The sequence below is a fragment of the Paramormyrops kingsleyae genome, chromosome 11 (genome assembly GCF_048594095.1).
Source record: "Paramormyrops kingsleyae isolate MSU_618 chromosome 11, PKINGS_0.4, whole genome shotgun sequence".
Lineage (NCBI taxonomy): Eukaryota > Metazoa > Chordata > Actinopteri > Osteoglossiformes > Mormyridae > Paramormyrops > Paramormyrops kingsleyae.
Window position 1 is genome coordinate 19,510,561 of NC_132807.1, and position 24,716 is coordinate 19,535,276.

Genomic DNA, 24,716 nt, shown 5'->3' on the forward strand with positions numbered 1-24,716 from the left:
TGGGTTTATACGAAACACTTTTCAGTATAATTTAAATATTTTAATCATTAAGTACCTCACGATTAAATTTGTTCCAGAAAGGCATCAAGGAAGAATTTCTAGTGGTCTAGGGGAGTCACTTCAAACTCCCCTCGTCGTGGTGAGAATTACCCAAACCTGATTTAGCACAAATGTCCTTCTGAGGGTAATCTGATCAAAATGTAGTTGCTATTTTGATACAATACACTGAGAAACGGTCATAAACTTCATACTCAGATCCTACAATCCTTATCGCACATCTACTGTAGATATAAAGGCACATCTCCAGGAAAACGGCATTAAAAATAAATTAACAAGAGGACTGTCTCCATATAGTACAGCAGCTGAAGAAAAAAAAATCTATTTTCCCACAGCTTACAACTCAAAAACACATCCTTCTAGGATTCACCTTTCACAAGACAAGTTTACACCTTGCCGACGATGTATGGTGTTTACATAACTCAATGCAAAGTGTAGCGGGTGCAATTTTGTTGGCGGGTACGGCCAGGCCACGTGATGTGCCTGCAAACAGCATCCCCCCCCCCAGCCCACGCCGAGCTCCCAGACAGACAGTGAAAGTGATTTATCTGAGATTCGCAAGTTATAGAAGTCTGTTTAAGCATTCACACTAACAAAGGGCAGAGGATTCGCAGTGTGCCAGTCTAACAGCTTGACAAGGCCTCTTAGCACTAATACAGCACTTTCCATAACCGCCACCCCCTATCCATTCTGACCTTTGAGGCTCGGATCCACAAAATCAGTTCCAGACGGTTCCCACTCCCTCTGCCCCCACCTGTCCGATCTGACCTGGCGACAGGAGGGAATTAAGTGATTGATCTTCTTCGGGGAGCTGGGTCAGACTTACGGCGGAGCCGGCACTATGGATCATTAGGTGAGTTAAGGCGAGACCGTTAGTCTTCCCCGCCTGTGACGGGCAGGTGAACCTTTGAGACAAACGTACATCAGCAGCGGCAGTTGTTCTCAGTCATACTGTTAAAACGGACCTATTAGTGGCTGGCTGGTGGGGCGGTGAGCTTCTTGGGAGTTGGAAATTTGAGATTGACAGCTTCACCTCTGTGAAGTGTAGTGTAGGGAAAGGAGGCAGGTGATGTCAGAATGCTGCTTATCCCAGTAACCACCCAATACCCCCCCCCCCCCACACACACACACACACACCCTGAGAACTTCCCATCAGCATCAGAGAAGACCAACCTCCCAACACATGTTCACAAAAACATTTATTTTCCTTTTACAACAATTTCACAAAGTTAAGCATCTTAATGTCACATTGGAAATAGCAGAGGTGGAAAGTTCAGGTCCAGACCAAGTTTTTGTTTCAACCAACCAGTTGAGTGCTCTGTGACTCTTTATACTCAACTGGTTGGTTGAAACAAAAACTTGGTCTGGATTTGTACTTTCTGGACCTGAACTTTCCAACTCTGGGAAATACTCATAGAAGTCAACATAAGTCAAAGGTTACAGAAGGACGAAGCTGAAGATAGTTTGCGGTGCGGCCCGCAGGCCTGGATCTGTACAAGCGAACTTAGGACAGCTAAAATGCAACTAAGATTTCTAAACAGAAGGGGCTGGGGGCCACTGAACAGGGAGTGGGGAGGGTCAAAGCAGATGGCTCCGCCCACTAGGCTCAGGTAGTGCGTGGAGGTCTTTCTGAAGGAGGCGCCGCTCAGTACTGACCAGCCTGTGCTGTGCCCCTGGCTCAGACACGCCCGCGGCTGCCCCCCGAGGATGCGCACGGTCTCACACAGGCAGACCCTCTCGCTCGTGGCCCTCCCCCCCCCGCAGAGACGAGCGCTCGTGCTCATTTATAAACTTGTTTTTCCTAAACGTTCCAGCCGGTCCTCAGGAGGATAGAAAAAGCAACAAGTGACAGAAGGACGGCAAACAGAGCAGAAGCTCGAACAGAGGCTTAAATCGGAAGGCCTGAGCCGGGTGGGGGGGGGGGGGACTGGTCACTTCTGCTGCAGGCGGGCCGCCTTGAACTTGGACACCCGCTTGGGGGGGTCCGGGGGGCCCTCGGGGGCCAGCTCCTCGGACTTCCTCTCAGGGATGGTGGGCAGACCTGGCGGAGTGATGGTCAGATGGGGAATCGATGGCTGCAGCCCAGGGTCCTTCTCCACCACTGTCCCAGAAAATGCCTGCTTTTCGGAAAACACAATAAAAACATTTTAAAAATTGTGTTTTTTCTTCATTTGTTGAAAAAAGGATTTCCCTCCTTCGGCCAGACCACCTTTTAGCTTACATTACACTACAATATAACATGTGCTGTCCTTATGTTGAAATCTGCCTAAGGGGCTTTAAGCATCACGTCGGGGCAGGCATCTGAAAGGGCTTCACAGGACAGATGAAAGGCGCCCGTCCTGTCGTTCATAGCCCCCCCCCTCACTGCCACCCGGGCTAACAGAGCCCCTTTTCTCAGATCACTGGGAGCAGAAATTACCCCAGACTACATCACAGGACTCACGTCAGCGTCTGCCTTCATCCCCCAAAATCAGAACAAGAGAGCGCGCCCGCTAAATGTGGGGGGGGGGGGGGGGGGGGGGTGGAATGGTGCCGCAAAGGTGCCTGAGGGTTGAACACTACCACGCGCACCTCTGAAGGGCCAGGAGTCGGCGGGGCCCGGCCAGGCACTGCGCCCTCCTCGGGGCTGCCCTCGCTGGCGTCGCTCTGCGGCGCCTCCTCGTGGCTGGTGGAGCGGAGGGGTCCGCGGCGCTCGTCCGTGTCGGCGGCGCTGCTCTCGCTGGTGTCGCTGCACACGCTGTTCTCGCGGCTGCGCGACTTCAGGATCGACTTCCTGGGCACCAGCTCACCGTTCACCACGTCCACGAACACCCTGCACACATGGGGAGGCGGGGACAGGGGGGGGGGGGAGCGTCGGTGGTCAGGTACCCAGTCTCAGCAAACGGGCGGGGGGGAAGGGGAGACGTAGACAATGTCAGATGGGTGCAGCGGGTAAGCCAATCAGCGACGAGGGGGAGGGGGGGGGGGCGCCGTCCCTTCCAGCCGAGTGCCAAGACAGCACAGATGCCAGCTCCCCCCTGACCACCCCGTGCCAAGACCTGCATCCCAGACTCCACCAGCTGGGAACCCGCTGATGAGGCCAGCACCGCCATTACCGTGGAAACCGTGCTCCCCCGCCCCCAACACAGTAACCCCCAGGCTCCAGCAGGCCGGGCACTAAACACCGTGACTGTCACCAAGCTCTGCTTCCCACAGAGCAGCTCCAGGGAGGCACGACTGTGCACGAAATACCCGTTTCTGTACAAATATCTGTGAAATATTATTCTGTTCTTTTAAAATGTTTTAACCAAGCCATTATAACAAGGCCTTCCTATGCACGCACCACAGACTTCAGGTGGCCCTTGAAAAGGTGCTGTGTAATTATGTCACACCCTCTGATTCCAGGTTACAGCTCAGTTCCTCCCCTGCCAGTCGCTCCGTCTGCCTGCCCCCCCCCCTCCTTTTCTCCCTGTCTGCCATTCCATCCGTCGGTCCTTCTCACCCCCCCTGTTCCCATCGCCTGCTGTGATTGAGTAAGAGGGTGATGACGGACATCGTTCTCCCCTCCACGTGGCCGACGTTGGCTGCAGCGCCCGTTTGGGGCGTCGGCCCAGTGCAGCCCCCGACCTGGCAAAGCCCCAGGGTGGGTCCCCCCGTGGGGGCCTCCGTTTGAACGTCCTGATTTTCCCACGTCCGTTTTTAAGCAGGCAGGAGAAGGTGTGGGGAGGGGGGGGGCACAGAGGTGCGCCAAAAAGAACAAGAGAAACTGGGCCGCCGCGATGAGCCGCCAGCGAAGATCAAAGACAGTCACTGGGCCGGCTAGGAGGCGCACAAGCAGCGCACCATGAAGGAGGCTAGCAGCTTAGCCCCCCCAATACAGCACATAGCCCAGACACAGCTACATGCTATAGCAGTTAGCCTTTTTTCACACTCATCTCACCCTTTGACTCCATCCCTGAAGATGCGGGGAAAAAAAAAAAGATTACTCACATCAATTAATATCATTAAATATACATGCATCACTTCGAACTTTCCATGTTCACATAACTGTGAAGGTGCGACTTCCAAAAAAACGTCTGTCACTGACAATAAAGGCCCCCTGCAGCATCCAATTGGGTGCCTTGGTCTTTGGAGGTGGGACTCTCCAACTCGCTCCCCATTGGCTAATTCAGCAAATCATCCAATTGGGATTAAATGCATGAAACAAAGGAGGTGGGGGTTTCAAAGGAGGCAGGTTTCATAAATGCCCCCACAAATAAAGGATAAAGTCGAGTGCTAAGGGCACAGATGTCAAACAGGGTCCCCGAGGGTCCCTTGTTTCAGTGGCAGAGCAGGGCAAGAGAGCGGGAACAAAAAAAATGAACCAAAAACAAGGAAGCAGGATCGAGGTTGGTGCCTGAGCGGAGGATAGCAGATTCCCAGTGAACGATACCGTGTTTTATGTGGCGAATCAGATGTGATGTATTCCATTACAGGGCCCCGGAGAGACCCCCCCCAGCCCGAGAGCAAACAGGACTCAAAGACCTCCTCGGCGTGAACTTGTGGGAGCTGCAGAGCGGCGCGGCGCCCCCTGGGGACTCGGGCGGTGAGGCGCGCTGCCTTCCCCGCGCTAAACCCTTTTAACACCTAATGCATGCCAATTGCATTTTCTTTACCCACTTTAATCCTTATCTCCTAAAAGGCGGAATTATTTTACACGTTTAAAAGAAAAAAAAAGGAGAGAGGAAGGGAACACCATTTAGTCAAAGGGGGTTTTTTTGTAAACGGCGTTCCGTCAGGGGAGGAAGGGAAATCTAATCTGGAACTTCCAAGCCGCGGCCCGCCAGGAGATGCGGGAAGCGATTGAGCAGGTAAAGGGGGAGCGAGGGAGGGAGCGAGGGAGGGATCCTCGTCTCGCCAACCTAGCCCCCCCCCGACCCACCCCACGTGCCTCGCAGCTCAGCGGAGATGTCTCCAGAGCAGGCGGATGAGTTAGGGAAAAGGCTCTGCCTGTTCGTTCCGGCTGCTCAGGAGACGCTCAGGCTGCCCCCCCGCCCCCCAAATAGGAGACACTACGTGAAAGGGGCCCCACCTTCAAACCAACAGGTTGCAGGTTACTGAGGCTGCCTTGGTCACTGTACTCCCTCTCTATCTCCGCAAGCGTGCACACACTCCGGCGTACCAAAACCCCTCCCAAACCACAGACCTCTGTTTTAACGTGGTCTGGTGTGGCCCTCCACTCAGGGGCAGGCCATAGGGGCATAGGCCCCAGCTGAAAGCTGATGGGCCCCCAGACTGCCACCTGCCATGTCACTCGTCGATTCAAAACACATCATTGCCTAATAAGGCTGGCTGCTCTGTATGAATTATGGCCCCTCTTATGCCCCTCAGGGCTAGAGTGACACCCAACACAGAGAACAAAGTGCCGTCATAAGGGTTAAAAGGTCAAGTGGAACGGGGGTGTCGACCTGTGGGCTGCGTCCGATTGGCTACATCCAGGGCGGCAAAGCAGACTGTCAGGATGGAGCCCAGGGTTTCGGGACGAGCTACTGCCTGCTGGATATCGTGGTCTGAAGGACAACCGCAGATGAGCGAATCTAAGGGGGAAGGAGCCCCCAGGGAACCGACAGCGAGCGACAGAGGTGAGCAAAGCGGCCGCGTGACGGCATGTAAGGTACCGGGATCGATTGGGGCGATACGCTTGGGGGAGAGCCACCCTGTCTTAACTAATATACCCGAACGTTAACTTTAAAGATTCAACGCGGAAGGAAAAACCTTTACCACCCCGAAGAAACATGGGGAACCCGACAGGAGCTTCACTGCGGCTCACGGGCACTGCCAGTGACCCACCTGTAGACGTCGGCAGGAGTCCGGATCCTGGCCCGCTCGGGCAGCGAGTGGCCGTTACTTCCGCCGCTGTTCCTCCTCTTGCGCTTGGCTTCCTCTTTGCGCTCGCTGTACTTCAGTGTGGTGTTCTTCCCAGTGTTTATCCTCACCTGGGGAGAAGGGGAGAGAGAGAGACCCAAATGAAAAAGGGGAGAGAGAGGGAGAGCCCCAGGGACAGGAGTGAGCAAGTGTGCGTGTCTGCATGAGTCAGACCTGAGAGGTGATGGTGGACCCCACTGCTTACCATTTGGAACTGCCCCCCCTGCCAAAAACAACATCAACGAGACTTTCTGCAGCTCGGAGGCCCCGGAGAGGGACCAAGGGCCACACGCATGCACTAATCAGGACGCACACGGCGTTTATGTTAACGGGGCATGTAAACAGACCGCTACAGCTCTGAACGGTTCCAGATTGGAGCAATGAGAGGGGTCCAGCTCTGGGACTGGTGTCACGTAGGCCGTAAGAGAAGCCCACATCAATCAGAAAGCTGGTCACGCTGGCTAAACACTAGGAGAGGAGGACGGAAATGCTGCAAAGCGCTCCGGACAAATGAAACGGGGGGGGGGGGGGGAAACCACATAACAAAATACATAAACAGATAAACGTGTGTGGTATCTGAGGGGAGCTCAAGCCCAGCACTGCAAGGTAGAAGCAAGCCACTTAATGGCCCACAATATTTGGCCTAAAGGCACCAGTTAACACAAATTAGGGTTTACCTTTTGAGGGGGGCCATTAAACACAGTGTCAGGTGGGAGGCTGCCACACATCCAAACGGCAAGAGGGACATCATGCAGGGCAGCATCCCAGTCTGACGGCCAGCGCCGTTTCTGAAGACTGAGCTGGTGCCATTGCTGATCGCCGCCGTAACCCCACAACTAATCGCCACGGCGGATGAGATCACCTTCTTGGGCTCCACCGTGTGGGAGAAGTAGATCGTTGGCACGCAGGCGGCTTCCTCCTCGCCGGGGGATGAGGGCGGCCAGGCCTCGCGCAGGTGAAGGCCGTTGGTCAGGCGGCCGCCGCCTGCATCCTTCTCCTCCTCAGAGGAAGACGACGTGGTGTCTTCACCAATCCCATCCGGGCCCTCCAGCGCCCTGGAGAGAGACGGCGGACAGTAGCGTCGGGCGAGACCACAGGTAGCGCCAGCCGGACACCGACGACAGAGACGGGTCCCGATGCTCAAAGGGCGGCGCGGCCAATCAGCACTATTTTTAACAAGCTGCTCGCTCGGGCCAGAATGCATTATTAAGGAGGGCATATATTTTAGTGGATATTTCTAGCTGCCGTTTATTCAGGCTGATTCGGAGGAGCCGGGAGCACTTAACGGCACATGTCATCGCTTATGTCGTGACTCACACCGAGTACGAGTCCCAGAGAGCAGGCGGGCCTGTCCACAGGTGAGACTCTTGTGCGGGGCCCCTCCCTACCTGTCCTGTTCGTCCATCAGCTCCTCCTGAGCTTCCAGCTCATCCAGCCGGACCCACAGTTCCTCCTCTGACAGGATGCCTCGCTGGCGCCCTCCATCTGCAGCCTCCTCTAGCTGCAGCACAGCCTCCACCTTGGGTTTGGAGTTGGGCCGGTGTGCCACCCGCCTCTCACCTGGTGGGAGAGCATACAGAGCGCACGCACACACACGCACACACACACACACACACGCATGCACACACACACACACACACACACACACACACACAACACCCACTTGGCTGTTTACAGGGGAGTCCCACTCATTAGGGGCAAATAATCAACAACACGCATTCTCTCTGCTCGTTAAGTGCCTCCGCAGAATATTAATTACCGATTGACTAAATGAACCAAGAAGAACTCTTGCGAGGAGGCAACTCAGAGCAGAGATACGGATGTATCACGAACAATTTAGTATGCATATCAAACGGCTCTGCGCTGTTGTTTTTTCCTGGCTGCTGATGAATTTCCAGGTGCATTATAGCATTAATAAGAACACTCGAAACGTCCCGAGAAGTCTCTCAGTCTCCGTGCCGGCGAGATGCATGTGTGGCTCCTCTAATTAAAATCGCTCTCGTACAATAGGGCAGCGGCTCGGTGACGCCACACGGAGGCAAGGCGAGGACGCAGCGGCGAGGCCAGGATTTATGTTAAATGCTTCCCCCGTCCTGCTTACACATCAATACACCCGGTTCAAATTAATTATTGATTAATCGCTTTCAGTCAAAGCAAAATTGCACACAGGCAATATTAAACCATGAGCTTAAAAAAAGGCGGCAGGGGGTGTGTGTTGGGGGGGGTTACAGCACCAATTCAAGTTTGTCCAAATCATTCATTACTGTTGTATTGACAACTACGACTTACTAATCAGCACAGCCGAGAAAATAAATGGTCAGCTCATGCCCCCACCCATCCCCCCCCCCCAGCCCAGCCCCTCCTCCTCCCACAAAGCATTAAATCTGAAATGGTGCCCGGGAGACAGCGCCTTGTGGATGTCTTCGCTGACAGGTGATGGGGCCGGTCGGGGCGGCGAGGCAAGGCATTAGCCACCAGGCCGGACGGTTTGATCAGTGCATGGATTCACGGGCCGCCCTGGGACAGGAACCCGGCACCATTCAATCGTGGACGGCCACCGCGAAAGGTCAAGGCAAAGTTTAAAGCCAGCAGGGCTGGGCCTTTAACATATTCACAGTCAGCTTTTAGTACGGAGCGGCCCTCATGGCTAATGAGCGGAAACTGATAAATATTTGCTGATAGCCTGGAAATTCCCATGTCACGGACCTTAGCCTGAATGCTAAGCGTGGCGGGCTAGTGCAGGGGAAGGGGAGGGAGGAGGCTGTGGCCAGGACCCCAGGTAGCCAGGAGGACGCCAGTTCGCTCCGACGGGGAACCCAGAGGTGGCGTGTGGCCAAAACCAGACAGAACGTGGCTGACGACACCCACCCCCGCAGGAGGCGGGGCCACAGATGATCAATGGACATGACATTCTTACCTTTGATGGGGATTTTTTCATCGTCCAGCTCCTCTCGGATGTCCACGTAGTCGCCTTTACCCTAATGGAAGGAGATCGTCAACATCGTCGCTGGAGCGATGGCCCCACCCTCCCACCCTCGGCAAAAGCGACGCGAATGTGCCGTGATGGGGTCCGCCTACGGGCTCTCGCAGACAGATAGGCTGGTGATGGGGGGGGGGGGGCAGGCGGAGGAGCCCTGCAAAGAGCGCTGCTCTCAGCGACGCCCAAGGAGCACCCAGCAGGCAGGCTGTACTCTCAGCCACGCTCACCGTACACACACATTATGCAGCGCAAACATATATGCCAACTTATTATCCTGTCTTTCAAAGGAGGGGGGGGGCCCAGGTGTTTGTGTAACCTCGCCGTAATTCTCCCTCAAGTAGAGCTCAAATATGGACAGGCGGGACGACGCCGAGCGCTCGGGTGCGAGCGAGGAGCACAGGGGATGGATTTCATTAGCGTGTCGGGGGCCGTGACGGGCACTCGGAAGAGGAGGGCGGAGCTTAGAGCGGCCGTGGCCTGCGGTCGCTCACCCCCAGGACATCTGCACCATCCGTGAAGCCCAACCTGTCTTCAAAACTCTTTGCCACTTTTTCCAAGTCCTCCAAAGTGTTTTTCACATCTGTAAGGGAGATAAATACAGGTTAGGGATCTGGGGGGCTTTAAGGGGGGGGGGGGGGGTAGAAGGGAGGAACCTGATTTACAGAAAGGGATGAAAAAAAAATACATAAAAATGAATCAAGGTTCACATGAAGCTGCAGAGCTACTGGGCGAAAACACCAATAGCATCTTTACGGTCAGTCGCAGCAACGTCCGATTTCCAAAGCGTGAAGCAGAACACGGTCAAGGCGAAGATGATTAAAGCGTCTATATGAGTACGCTGCCTAAAAGCACAGTGGGCCATTTGTCTCCGTCTCCCGATATTCAAGCAACATCTGGCGCTGGGAGATTTAGGTTAGACAAGTAATTAGCGCCGCGAATCCGTCCTACAGTGGCAGACAGGTGTATTTTTATTTCAGAATCAATCACGCCTCACCTTCCGGGTCGGACGCCCACGTGGCTGTGGTCACACGCTCTGTGGCGGTGAGGAAGGCGGGCACACAGAAGGTCCGGGGGGGGGGGGGGGGTGAAGCACGAGCCGAAACAGGTTAGACTGGACAAAGGGCTGCCCTAGCTACATTCCACCCGGCATTCCAGTGAACAGCTCAACCGAAATGTCTCTCCTGATGACGACCAATGAGCAGAGAACTTTAAAGAGGCACGCATATAATTTTAATCTTAGCAAGACACTTGAGACGATTCAGGCCTGAGACCTGCCGACCGGGACCCCCAGTACCCGGGACATTCCCGCACACAGTAGTGCCCCCAGACCCCAGGACACTCCCGGACGCACGCTGCAGCCTCACCATGTCTGCACTGAACATGTTTTCTTCGCAACTTCTTGGATTGAGTGGTAAAGTCTTTTAAAATGGAAATGCACTTCATCATGGTCATTGGGCCCGCGGCTCTAATAAATCATCGCCCAGAGCAGTCCGCACAACTTAAAGGAAAACAAACCGCATCGAACAGCTCTTCTTTGCTCAGTCTAATGGGGTCACATTCAGAGAGTGTAATTTAGCTCTTACACAGGTGATTGAATATTCCTAGAACAAAAAAAAACACTCCTGCTTGCTTTTCCGTGCTTCATGTGGTAAAATATTAAGTTACCGACTTAACTAACGAACATTTCGCAATCTGTATGTTTTTAAAGGTTACCTTGTCCCCCCCCCCCACCCCCCTCCCCACACACACCATCAGACCTCAAGCTTTTGATAAATGTCAAACCTCATCACAAATAAAGGTCTGAAACATCCTCGCGAATAGAACTTCAATTTTGGGTCACTTTCGATGCCTTTTCGACGAGAGCCCTGAGCGTGTTTTAATTTGTTACGGAAGCAGAACACGAAATATGGTATTTCCTGCATTCTGCTTAAGAGGCACACGTTTAAGTTTTCGTGCGCCATACGCCAGTCTTCGGACAAAGAAAATCTACCATATATCATAGCAAGGGTGGGGGGTACAAATCCATTGAGATTCAACTCATGGAATTAGCTACAGACAAAAAGAAATTCAAATGTCTACGCTGTACGGGCTCAATCAAAATATTCCGATCCTTGTAACAGAAACTGAATATGTATGAACATCTCAAATAGGCTGAATTTATTTTGAATATTTAATGAGATAAAATATAAGTCTATTTCAGCAACTAATAAAATCACTCTTCTATCAATGTGCTGCAAACTGAAAGTGAATTTGGGGGGTGGGGGGAGTGGGGGAGGTAAAAACAGAAACTCAGAGATTAATCAACATTCAGGGGCTGAATTCCCAGTTATACACTCAGCATCATGAGCAGTCAAAACAGCAGAGTGCCAATCCGCAACAAAATTGCCCCCCTCCCGCCCCTCTATGTCCAATCACGCCACAGTCTTCCTCAATAAAACAAATTAACTGATTAGACATTTTAATCTCAGTCATATTTGACCTTGCAGAACGTATCGCCGACGTCTACATCGCCGAGGCAATAAGGCTCAAAATTTTAAAGGGGCGATGGTGCCCTTTTCCTAAAAAGGGGGGGGGGGAGAGAAATTAAATATGCGAGCTTTGTGTAGATGCTGCTTACAAGAGGAATAGACAAGCTCCCCGCTCGCCGGGGATGATGGGGTTAAGCCCAAATGCATTAACAAAAGAAAATTACAGCGTAAACAGTTCATAAAATCTCACAGCCCCCGATGTTGCTCTAGATCATTAAATTTCTGCAACAATTAGACCTTTTCTCACGGCGGCAAATTGGACCCGTTGCCATGGCGAATCTCAGCCCTTAAGTCATATATCTGTGATTGCGGAAAGGTCAGACACAGACAGCCTAATAACTCAAGGAGCTGTTTGACAGATTTCATCCAAGCATGATCACATAACAGCACAAAACTATGTCGGCAGTTGTTAAAAGCAGGGGGGTGTGTGTGTGGGGGGGGGGCGGGTCAGGGAGGAGGTTAAGGTTACAGAATGTTTTCGCTCCACTAAACCGACTCTGATGATGTGCCTAGTCGAGTTGAAAAAGGGTCGTTTTATGTACAGATTCCCGTTTGGATCGATGAAGATTTTTATTTTATTTTTTAAGGCGGTGGGAAGGCGGTAATTTTGGGGGGGGGGGGGGGGGGGGACACGCAGACAAAAATACATGAATTCTCCCGCGCTCTCCTCTCCGGGGAGCATGGCAGCCTTAGGAAGACGAAGCCGTCTCCATGCTTGCGAAGACACCCCTGCTTGAGTGACGGAGGCATGTGAGAGCATATCCCCTAATCGCACACATATGGCTCGGGGACTCTGCCGAAGGCAGCGCCTCTGTGCCACGCAGACTCCGTAATGTCACAAACACATCCCCCTGCCAAACAGAAAATTCCTCTCCAAGAACTGACTCACCAGCGACCCTGACAATAGCACGTGAGAAACAATAAGCTCTTTGCTCCCTTAATACCAAACGCCTGTGACATTTTTTAGCACCCCCCCACCCCCAACCCCGCACCCCAACCTCGGTCTGTCTGACTAGCAGGACTGGCTGCTGTGCCTGTGAGAGTTTGCGAGAGCGTGCGAGCTCAGTGTCCCACAGGTGCCTGGCATTACAGGGTCTCCAGCACCCCCTGCTGGCCAGAATGACCAATGCGGCGGCTGGTTAGATTCCCTGCTCTCGGCCCCTGGGGGACAGCCCAGTCAGGCCAGGGAGACGCTGGGGCACGGAGCTAACCTGTTCTGGCTGAAGGTGACCAGCCCAACCTCAACCACATCTCTGGATCAGGACAAGAAGAAAAAAAAAAAAAAAAAAAAAGCACTCCCAGGACTCACGTCATGTGACCTGATGGCCTGGTTGCAGAAGTGGGGCCGGAAGCGGTCAGCCTGAAGCGCACACAACACGCCAGAGGAACAGCAGCAGGCAGCAGCATTCGTGAGGGGAGCCTGGGGGAGGCGCACCGCCCCCCCCCCCCCCCCAACAAATGGAGTATTTAAAGGCAAACATGTCGACTCGGAGCTCAGAAACAGCGGGAGGCGGCGATAAGCGGCTCATCAGGCACACGCTGAGGACAGCCACCGACAGCGCCTCAGGCCCCGGGCCTCCCGCCGCCGCTTACCACTAACTGCCGTATTTAGCCCCAGACGGCTCCCAAGCGCACTGTCACCTCCCGTAATTGGAGGTAATCACGCTGCCCTCACCTGCTTCGGCACAGGTGCTGAGGTGCAGCAGCACGGCACCCCCCCAGGGGGGGCCAGGCCGGGACTCCTGCGTTGGGCACTGTTTCTCAGCCTCCCCTCCCCATTGAACCCTATTCCCGCACCGACCCCAACTCCACACCAGGGACCCAGCTGGGCTGCGACCAAACTCACGTCTCTTCCTGTGCTCCACCACTTCCATGGCCTGCTTGGTGGAGCAGCGGGCGAACCAGTTATCCCCTAGCAGGACCATGATCTCGTTGGTGTGGACCAGCTTCCCAGGCATGAAGGCCAGAGGGCCGAAGGGAACCTGTCACAGGTACGAGAGGGGGGAGGGGGTTAGTGTTACTTTAACGTTAAGACATCCGAGGTGGAGGACCAGACCTCTGGAGGGGCTTATCTCACTTGTAGTCGGGGGTAGAGGTCAGGTGGGGGTCGCTAATAATGGAGTCACGGCCACGGTCGAGATTTCACACCAGTAATGTGGCTCCCAATTACCGACGCCCATCTCGTGGAAGGCGGAGGGGGCCCCATTACCACGGTAACTCAAATGAAGTAGATAATTGGGTTTCGGCCTTGTGCTGGGGCCCCGGAGCGGGACGTACCGTGACGTCATAGGAGAGCCTGTCGGGCAGAGTCTGCAGCCGCGCCTGGAGGGACTCATAGTCTGCCGTCAACTTTTTCCTGCGAGTCATGGCACGAGAGAGAGAGAGAGAGAGTCAGGGGGTCAAATCTCCAAACAGAAGCCATCAACTAACCACCCTGACAAGGTCTTTGCCCCTTTAAGGGTTTCAAACACAAAAACTAACGACTGCCAATTTCACTACGATGCCAATGACGCCTGCCGTTTCAACAGGAAATGGAAGACTTAAAAAGCAAAAACATCCTTTGTCTTTGAGCGGTTCAAAATGAAGATCAAAATGAATTTATGCCTAACAATAATAACAAGGCTACTCTGTTCAAAAATAATTCACCAAAAACCCTATTAAATAAATGGTCTTTTTGATCAGATAATACACTGTCACTGTTTATGATGAAAGACTTCCGTATAAAAGGTGTGGAATTTTAAATATGAAAAGAATCAATAGCAGGAACAATACGACGAAGCCAAACTCTCCATCACATCTGCCAGCTGTGCTGTTTTTCAAACTTGGCATTTTTATTTGCTTATTTATTTATATTTTAGTCATTTATACATGCAGCTTTGGTTCTAGGTGTGCACTATGAATTCCTGCAAGACACCCAAGTCTACACTGCGAGACGGTCATTCAGATCTTCATGGACACCAGCAAATAAACTTAAGAGCCCCAACTTCGACGTTAATAGCACAAATGTACCTACAGTGAATTAATGTGACATTAAAAGAAGTCAACTTCCTGACACACAGGACAATGCCTGGAGTACAATCTCTCTACCGAAAGCGAGTTAGGACAGGAGCAGAGGATTCACCCCTGTCCATTTCTGGCACATCACTGTTAGGCAGGAGGTCCGAACATGATCCATTTCTGAGGGAGAACAGCAGCCAAGTTCCACAAGGATTTTCAGCAATCCACGTTGTTTAAAAGACCACAAGCACTTACGTTTTTCAAAGCTCTCAAGTTCAATTTAATTCCCCCCCCCCCCCCCCCATACATTGCAATACGCAGGAAGTGGATTGTTCAAAATCACATTAGGGGAAGACAGGGTAGGTTGGTGGATGGGGGGGCGGGGGTATTTTGAGATTAAAGGAAGCAGGATAAAAGTGGGTGGAAACACGAGGATCTCCTTGCGGTTCATGCGGAGGGAACAGGTGAAGGACTCCGCTGTGAACGCTCTGGATCACAGGTGAAGAACCCCGCTGTGAACGTTCGGGATGACACTCACCAGTGCTGGATCTGCCCTTCACAGCCGCCGACGACCTGCCATCGAGAGCCATAAGGAGAGCGGTTATTCAGCCATCGCTCCAAGGGAGCATGCGGTCTCTCTCACTCACACACACACACACACACACACACACAGCAAGTTATACAGCACCACCCCCAACAAAACACTTAGCAGCTTTACAGCACCTATTTCAAGCAAGGTGTCTGGGAAAGTGGGAGACGCGTGAAGGCGTTTCTAACTGAAGGCCCTGTTCTAATATCACACACAACTGGGGGATTTGACAAGTTTCTAACACACTTCACAACCCACAAATTCATATTATACAGATGCATTTGCCTGTACAGCAAAAAAAAAAAAGGAACACACTGCATAACCAGGACAAATCTGCCCATCCTGCATGTACATCCAGTGCTGTAGGTGCAGGCCATGAGACAGAGTCACCACCCGTGCTATAAACTGTTCCAGTGGCTGTGTTCAGGTAGGCACCTCCGGACTGCTTCTACCCCGAGGCCATTAGGATCATTAACACGACCAATTAAAAACTAAAATAATTGTGGCCTGCACGTTAAATTTTCACATTTTCCTTTTACTTAGCTTTGTCATACATACAGACACATAGCATTAAGACTTTTGTTAATTTGTTATTTAATTTGGATATCTTTCTACTTTGTTCATTGCACGAGTCTATTGTCCTTGTACTGCTATTACGGAGTAATAGCAATTTCATTCGGCTCTTGGTGTACTACCACATTCATGACAACCTTGAACAACCATCGCAAATAAATAAACAATTAAATTAATAAATAAAATTCAGCAGGAGGAGATCTTAGGAGGGTCATGATACGAAGCATACCTTTACCCAGAAGCAAACCCTCCTCAGGGCCTGGTCACCGGTACTGTGGACCCCATTGCCGCAGGTCCCATATAGCAGCATCCAGAGGGGGATGATCTGTTCCCAGGTTCTGAGATGCTGCAGGGGATTTCAGCAGCTGGGTCGTACCAGCCGGACTCAGGCCCAGAAAGTGAGGTAAGGGTGGTCCACTTATAGGACAGAATTGATGGAGTTTTATTGGGTGCTACCCAGCCAAGCTCAGATCGCAGACCTCTGTTTCTGCCAGTTCAGATATTTTTACAATAAGACAGAAAAATCGACCGAAAGCTCCAAAGCAGCGCTGGCCTGATGGATGGGGAAGGAGGACACTGATCGCCGGACCAGGACGGACCCAAAGGGCTCCAGGTCACCAGGGTCACAGCCGGGTGCTGCTGCGGTAATCACAAGTCCTCCCCCCCACCAGGAGCGAGACGGGCTCCTTGTCTCAATCGCCGGCCGTGGCGGCACACAGGAGCCATAGCAACAGACGCCAAACGACAGGACACAATGGAGATGTTTTTTTGCGAGACGGCGACCGCACTCAGCTGGAGTCCATCAGCCGTGGGGGTCAGGACCGACACGGCCTTATTTTCAGAGCTATGGCAGAAAGTCACACAGAACTTCTACATGGCGACAGTACAAGGTCACCGCGTGCGAGAGCAGCCATGAACACATACATGTACACAAGTGGAATATTGATACCAGTACAAGACTAACTTCTAGGGCTCAGGACCGCTTGATCGGGCCATTAATACGTGTTATTTAAAAGCATTATATCGACCCGGCAGTTGACGAGTGCTGAGGTTTATCTTCTGTCCTCTGAGATCTGAGGGACAATGCCCCCCCCCCGCTTCAGCTCAATGCTGTCCCCCTGCCATGTCCTACTTGTCTGCCGATGTACAAAGCTAGCACATTCCACAAATGGCCCCGAACGTTACAGCGGCAGTAAATACCAAACCCACACCCTGCCAGCATCCCCCCTCCCCCCAACACCCACCCCCCACACACCAGAACTGCATTCCATATTTCAGCCTTTGGATGCACAATAGGTCAGAGTGTATCGAACAGGCACCCTTCCAGCAGACATCCCTGCCTGGACGTGGGATCGATAGCAGTCAGGAATTCTGCCTCAGACACTTCTCTACATATTTACAGAGACTGGGCCGGTGGCGCTGGTTCACACCAGGGGCCTGTGCAACCGGACACCGGACCTCCAAACGACCCCAGGCAAATAGGGAAAAAAATAAATAAATAAAACACACCACACAAGCAATCTTGGCACTCTAAAGAGGGTAGACAGAGGTACGATCGACTTGGCTCAAGTCCAGACGGGGCAGCAAGCCACTGGTTCGACTTAAGGGGGGGGGCAGCTTCGGCCAGACACTTAACCTTCGACCCCCACGTGAAAGGAAGCTGCGCCGAACGCCCGTGACGAGCTGTGAGGTGAACTAACAAACACCCAAACGAACGTGGGCAAAACCAAGCAGAGCAGGGGGGGGCAGAACCCCGCAAGGCGGGAAGTCACCCAGTGACGTGCTGCGACGGCCTAGGGCGTACACCCTCGTTTCACGACGCAGCACACGACAATCGCCTGACCGTAACGAGACTCCCCAATTTCACGGGATACAGGGGGATTACAAACTGAAGGAGCGCCGTGTGTTTTTCTCCCCTCCCCCCCCGTTCGAATGTCTAAATTGGGATTTTCCGTTTCCACAATGACATGGTGCAGTCTTTAGCCAAATCAATGGGCTCTATTTATACGCGCTGTAATCCTTTACCCAGCACACGGCTGACAGTTAAGTGGCTTCAAATGACGCTGAGGCAGAGTACGGGTTGTCTCCCCCCCATAAATAGACGCCGATGGCACGTTCCAAAACAAACACTAAGGTTATCATTAATGATACCTTCACTATCGACAACATATTGGCTGATGGCGCGATTTCACAAAGTCACTATTATCATGATTAATTCTGGGGTGGAGGGGGGGATTCCAGAAACCACAAGCACCAAGGCCCCTCCCAGGGCTGAAACGGACAACCTTCTGGCATCTTCTGCACCCATGTGCCGGACAAATCTGAGATCGACATCTATAACTCCTTCCCAGGAGACACGGGCTGGACCCGAAGGGCCGCTCTGGGGAAATACCCCCCCACCCCCAGCAGAAGCCAACCCGCCTGGGCCCGTTTCCTATAAAACTTGAGAAGAGTGTCAGCACTTCCCTGGAGCGCGCAACCAGCCCGGCCACCCGCAGCACCAAGCCAAAGCCGCTAGGTCCCCCCGCCCCCAACCCCTTCTTTAAAAACTTATTTATAATTCCGGCAGGCGCCTTTCTCGGGGAGTGTGATAAGCCCAGCCTCGCCGTGCCTTGCCTGCATTCTCGCCCCCGTAGTGGCGCCCTCCAATCAATGTGGGGAAAGCGATCTGTCAGGGAATCTCTGGCTTAAAGAGCCAGACCTGAAATGGGGGATGAGGCGCGTCATGGGGGGCAAGGTGCCGGGACTTAGAGCGAACGGAGCGCCTTCACGAGTTCCTCGCGTCAATAAGGATTACGGGGGGGGGGGGGGGAGCTTTTATCTGTGGTGCCACACGCAGGTGTGCATCTGCACAAGTCAGGCACCTTTTAAGAAAGATTCTGCTGCATTTATGCGAGCAACCTGTATTCATTTAAACTCATCCAAATCCTAAATCTGCTCGGATTCCTCAACCATATGTTCAATATGAGATTTAATCTTTACCAACAGAAGGCAATTTTTGTTGAACGCATCACAAGGGGGGAAAAAAAAAAAGTTTGTTGCTTCCCCTAAGGAGAAAAAAAAAAAGTGCTTCCCGGTTCTCTAAACCACTGCATTCTTCAAAACAAAAAACCCTGCCGACAACGTACCCTCTGGAACTTTCACGTCTTTAGATCACGGCACGACGGAACTGTATCTAACAGCAACCTTTCCCTCTCCTACACTCCCAGAAGCATCAAATCAGCTCTGGCGGTTGTCAGAGGGGAAGCAGGAGATCGTTTCTATGCGATATCCTGCAAATACCAGATTGCCATCAGATTAAAAACAAAAACGCAGAGAGATCCACAGATTAGTATAACCATCAAAATACATTTCAGATTTCAGTTACAATGCCCTCTTGCGTAGAAAGCCCAGACACAACCTCGCATTGTTCCTAAATGCCATTTTGCAAACGGGGACGGCGGATTTAATGAATGTGCGGCTAGCTGTCAGCGTCGAGTGGCGCGCATTAAAATCAATGATTAATAAATTCAAAACACACAACAAACTCAGAGGGGAGATGGGGGGGGGACCCGCAGAGCTCCCTGGGAAGCGGTCTCAGTGCAGGTCCTCGCGCCAAAGAGGCGGCCACTCAGATGCCTAATGGAAAGTAGCCGACGCCAGCTGTGTGCCTGTGAATAAAATCACTTTAATTAAAGGAATTACAATGGAAAGACGTGGGGGTGCACGGGGAATGGGGTGTGAGAGGGCGGGGGGGGGGGGGGGGGGGGGGCACAGCAGATAGGACTGGCAGGAAACGGCCCTTGTGTTTGACATGTACGCACTCAGAAAACAAAGCCTTGGAGGAACACAGCAGTTAGCCTCCCTCCACATGGCCCTCTGCCCGCAGAAAGGCCACATGTCGTAGCCTTAATAACAGCCTTATCGCTGGAGGCGGCCCAACGGCACCAATAACCAGGCCCCAGGATGCTCCATACAGAACAGGAGAGCATCTGAGGAAATCCATATGCGTATTTGGGTGTGCATCACAACCTACATCTAAAAATACATTCACCAAGCAATTATACTGAGCAATATTCATGTAAATTAGGAAAGAGGGCCTGCTTTACAAATAATTCACAGACTATTCAAAAGATGTGTTGTCATTCTCCCTTCTGGTGGTAAGACCCTACCATTTGTTCCATTAGTGATGGTAGAGGTAGAGATATATATATATATACACACACACACACAGAACATTCATAAACTTCAACTATTTAATTTATATTTGGCTTAAAAAAATATGGCATTCATTTTTTTGAAAATCAATTATGAACAATTGAACAGTTTATTAATTAAACATGCAAAAATAATGTGCATTAAGTCTCCGGAAAGTAGATCACCCGAAGCTAAACCTGAAACAATGACCTGTCAGCACATCCCTCAACCACAAGAGGGCAGTATGCGCACACATACGAACACACCAAAAGCTAACGTCTTGCGCTACCTCTACTTTCGTTTTCCAGCTGAGGGTTCGGGAGGCTGTTTAGCCAGTCCTGGTATCTGCCCTTCACCCTCCATCTCCTGACCCCCCCCCCCCCCAGTCCAAAACATGCCACTCTTAAAATCGAGATCCACCGCCTGCCCAGCAGGCTGTTAATGGAGCTGTCCCAGGCTACTGGCCAGGACGGCCGGCTGCTCTTTTTGGCCCAGCATGCGCTCCATCCCCCGACCAGCTGACACACATGCTCAGGCCACTTAGACAACGGTCTTCTCCACCTCCTCTAGCAGGAAGGAGGCCTGGAGGCAGACCAAGTAAGAGCAGAACTTCTGTGCATTTGGAAGGAAGAAAAAAAAAAAAAACACACCCTACAGTAACACTAAGTTTCTACCCGTTTTACTAAAATAAAACAAATCTGAACACTTCCGGCTCCTTCAGAAAGTCCTAGTTTGTCATACCATGACGTGGAATTAATGCTTAAACCACCACCAAAGGAGCTTCTCCAATCATTAAATCCCGAAGACCACTGTCAGATGACAGGCTGCAGCGGCCACACTGCCATCTGTCAATCAAAGCTGTATTACGCAGCATACCCAGTTCAAAGCTACAGGAACCCAGCGAGCCCAAAAAGCAGCTCAAAATAGCTACAGCAAAGTGACCCTACCAATCGGGGGGGGGGGGGCGTGGACAACCGCCTCTCTGCTGGGCACTGCTTTCGTGGGAGCTTCCCAGATGGGACGACAGGAGGACAAACACACCAAACAAACTTCAAGGGTAAATGACCTATTGGGGTTTTCAAAGTTGCCTCCTACCCATTCACCAAGTTCTACTTCGACATTTTAGTGTTCTTATGACAATGTGATTACAGAACTGTCCCAATGCAATTGAAGAATTAGTATTAAAAATAAAAATAAAAAAACAACCTGTCAGGGAACAACCTCATAAGGCCTCATGATACAAGACATTTTACAAGAAACCCGTTTCCAAACAACAGTGAAGATGTACCAAAATGGCTTGACAAGATGACGCTGGCATGGGTCGGGGAACAACTTGTTTACTGCTGTTTTTCTGGTTATTAGCAATCACGGATGAGAAGATGCAAGACAAGCTGGACGGCGGGAACAGCTGTGACACCACACTGCGTCGCATCAAAAAGACAGCGATCCAGAGCCTGGTCGACCCCCCATCCCAAAACCGGCTCCCAAGGCTTGGCAACACGTGGCAGCCTGGAGGACTCACGTACACGGATGTGTCACATCCAGAATCTGCAGCCCAGATGGTGGACGGCGGACAGACTTTCTGGGGAAGCCAAGCGATTGGCTGGATAACCACATGACCTCATCCAGGAAGCTGGATCGAGAGACACAGTGGCCCATCTCACAAAACAGCGGTGACAACTGCAGAAAGCCACAGAACTCTGTGGAAGGATTCTACAACACCTCTGGGTTTTAACAACAGATCTTCTGCTAGAAGCTGACACTGGGGACTCGCGCCACAACTGCAGACATTTTCTTCAAATGGTGTTGAAAGAAGAGGAGAACATTGAAGCAGGTAGAGTGATTCCAGCAGCAAGGGGCGTCTCCAAAGAACCCCACACATCTTTGGTGCAAACCATACAGATTGACCAATCGATGCCATACTGACCTGAATGGATGGAGCCCTGGAGTTGAATCCATTGTCAAGTTTGACAAACAACTGAATTTCCTTCCTGTGTTACTGGAAGGAACAGCAAGCGATTTCCAGTTGCAAAAAGAGAGACTGGTGAATCCTTCAGGGCACATAACAGGGGGAAAGGAGGACATGGAGAACCACACACCAGACTGCGTTAACTTAGGAACAATTTTAAAGGAAAGTAAGCATTGATGCTGCAAATATTTTTGGCCTCCTATACAACAAATAAATTCAAGCTACTTAAAAAGAAAAAAAAAAACCTCAGGGCTGCATATTCAGAACCAAGCCTCTTAGCAGACACTTCTCCAAAATCTATTTCAGTATGTTACAATTTACTAAATTTACCCTTAATCTTTCAGCACACACATATCAGCACTGAGAACTAACGGTTAACTGGTTTTAAAACAAGCTTCCCACAGGTGAAGAACCAAGGGGAAATTATGGATTTCAGTCGAATACAATTCCTTTGTCTTAAATGCTGAAGAAACAGCTTAGTAGTTTGTTACCCTGAATACCAAGAACTTCATTTGGAATGGTATTGGAACCAGATTATGTTTAACATAAGACAATGTGACAACACATATAGGTCTTGATATGAGAATATCCAGATAAATTTTGTACAAACTCATTTTAAAAGGGGGGCATGAAAATACATAAAATATACATATAGATTTTTTGCTGGTTATGTGTAAATAAACTTCTATTTTGAATATATTTATGTCACGAATTTCATTGTGGTCTGACTTTAATCACTCAATAATATGCGCGCTTCGTGTCCTGAAAAGGCCACATCAGTCTCGAATTTCTTTTCCTAAACCCATGGGCTTCCTTGATAAGCAGGCTAATCAAAGCTCGCCATTTCGAAGCAGTCAGCCTCATCTATTCTATGTGCGTGTGAGTCGGCACACTTTCAGTACGGGCGACTCGTAACGGCAGCACAGGCAGCGTGCTTCCGGCTGGGCCCAGGGGCTTGAAACCACGCTGCAATGTGATGGTGCGCCGCAGAATCAGGATCCGAGGCTGGATCTGGAGAGATTTACGGCCGAAAGAGACTCGCACGGCCGGAGCCCGGTACCGACAGCGGGGAAACTAGGGACGCAACACGTGATGAGGAAGTTTCTAGAAAGTTTCACACGGCGCAGCCACTGCGCGATATTAACACAAACACGTAAATAAACAGTAAATAATAATAAAAGTTAGAAAATAAATAAGTGGACTCTTTCGAAGCAGGTACCTCGGCGACGTTCAAACGGGAGCATTAAGTAGGTCACAGAATATAAGGCTAGAAAAAAACACGTCGTTCAAATCCCCTCACAGTTATTTGCTTAACTTTCTCTTTCTTTTACCTTTTTGTGCTCCTCGCGAAGCCTGCAAACGTTTTGCGGGAGCTCGATTTCACTACACATTTCGGCCATCTTCCCATGTGTCGGTGAAATAAAAGTGTATTACAGCCACGAATTCACCTCAGGGGTTGTGAGTCCTAAAGAAATGTTTATGGATGCAGTCGCAGGTGCTTCCCAGCCCGTCCGGCCTCCTTTTATGCATCAATGAAACAGCGACGGTTATCCAAGGCTTCGGGATAGGGACCATTTCACACTCGCATTTTAGGTCGCGATGGTTTCCTTCCAGAGAAATTTGCAGTGCACGGTTATTCCCCCGGAGCGTCAGCGATGCCTCTCCACCGGCGCCATGTTCCTCCTTCTCCCGGTGCACTCTGGGTAACACGTCTCGCCCAGCTACTGGAGGCACGCGACGCCACGAAGCTCACGTGAAAAGCTGTACGTGTCGCGCGTCGGCCTTTAAAAACATATCTTTTTATTAAGCGTTTTTAAAAACTGCATCGATATGCATCTCTCCATATATTACGTTTTAATCCCATACAGTTCACATGGCATTGTTCATAAATGCGCTGTCACCGAGGATAATTACGCCGAATTCATTATATTCATGCATATATACTACTGCTACTAATTTCTGATTTTCTTTTTTTGGTCGATGATGACAGAACTAACTTTTTCAGCAAGCTGATGCTTTTGGGGTGGTTTTCAATAGCAAAGAACGGCGGTGTAGCTAATTAAAACAGAACCTAATAAGCTAGCACTGAATTTACTGGATTCAAATCATATTGAATAGGCAATTAAAGTTTCTTGTATTCACATGGCGCTTTCTTTTTGCGCGCGTCCAACCTATCTGCCAACCACAACGCTTAAGATGTTGGCATAACATCATTCAAAATACGAGGAGTTTGTGTTTCTTTCTGCCTGGCTAATGTTGGACGGCATCAGCTGCTCATATGTTTCGATCGCTTTAACAGCTGTGGCAGTTACAGGAAAACTGTGGAGTGGCAGATAGCGACAGAGCTGTATTAGAATTATACTATGCAAATCATATTCCATTTGCATGCAAAAGAGGGACAGACAAAAAGAAAGCCATTTTGTCTGTAGAGCTACCATATCCTCTTACCAGGATTATAGAATTATTAACTGAGTCTTGTTGTAGATGATTTTGTCTAGTGTGACATAAAGTTGAAAATGTGCTAAAATCATAAACTTTTTAAATTGTTTGCAGTATAAATGTGCCAAATGTAGACTGGCAATAGCTACGTCTTTGTGTTCTTATCGCATTCACGGTCTGTGACAAATTAGTAAATCCAGGTCGTGTTGATAGGCAGTCGGCGCACAAGTGGAGGAGTTTATCGGCTATATGACTCTGTCAGTGGCCTCTAATGCCGCCCCCGGGGGGGGGCCGCGCAAGACTTTTCTCTCCGACCCAGGTGGAGTTAACTAAAAACCCATTAAAATCGTTAAGATGGACGTGAATTAGAGAAGGCGCAAGAAGCCATCCGTTTATAGGCTGAGCTCTGAGACAAATCAAGACAAAAGAGGAAATCTGCTAAGAGCTGTCTGTTAATAAGGAGGTGATTAGGATTTTTCCTATGGTCCCTTGCACAGCTGTCAGGCAGGAGCCCGATAACACGTT

At 50.9% G+C, this 24,716-nt stretch overlaps 1 protein-coding gene across 4 annotated transcripts; it reads right to left on the reverse strand.

Moving 5' to 3' along the window:
* Positions 1–1,239: 1,239 nt before the first annotated feature.
* On the reverse strand, positions 1,240–23,493 carry uri1 (URI1 prefoldin like chaperone). 4 transcript variants are annotated; one of them, XM_072718206.1, is made up of 12 exons: positions 23,084–23,493; positions 14,984–15,018; positions 13,726–13,804; positions 13,295–13,430; positions 9,412–9,500; positions 8,858–8,918; positions 7,329–7,500; positions 6,803–6,995; positions 5,866–6,011; positions 3,977–3,991; positions 2,629–2,869; positions 1,240–2,177 (listed from the first exon to the last, which is right to left on the reverse strand). In XM_072718206.1, the coding sequence occupies exons 1-12, from the start codon at positions 23,150–23,152 to the stop codon at positions 1,989–1,991; spliced, it is 1,425 nt and encodes a 474-aa protein (XP_072574307.1). In that variant the 5' UTR covers positions 23,153–23,493; the 3' UTR covers positions 1,240–1,988. The 4 variants fall into 4 exon arrangements, with proteins under 4 accessions (XP_072574307.1, XP_072574308.1, XP_023673365.2 ...); XM_072718207.1 differs by having other exon boundaries at positions 1,240–2,174; positions 23,084–23,491; XM_023817597.2 differs by lacking the exon at positions 3,977–3,991 and having other exon boundaries at positions 23,084–23,491.
* Positions 23,494–24,716: the final 1,223 nt, after the last annotated feature.

Bases quoted from the DNA above. Each gene is read 5' to 3' on its own strand.
- uri1 (XM_072718206.1), bottom strand. From the start codon at position 23,152: ATGGCCGAAATGTGTAGTGAAATCGAGCTCCCGCAAAACGTTTGCAGG. The intron at 9,501-13,294 runs GTGAGTTTGGTC...TCTCCCTTACAG, and splicing joins GGTGGAGCACAGGAAGAGAC to ATGTGAAAAACACTTTGGAG. The intron at 8,919-9,411 runs GTGAGCGACCGC...TCCTTCCATTAG, and splicing joins ATGGTGCAGATGTCCTGGGG to GGTAAAGGCGACTACGTGGA.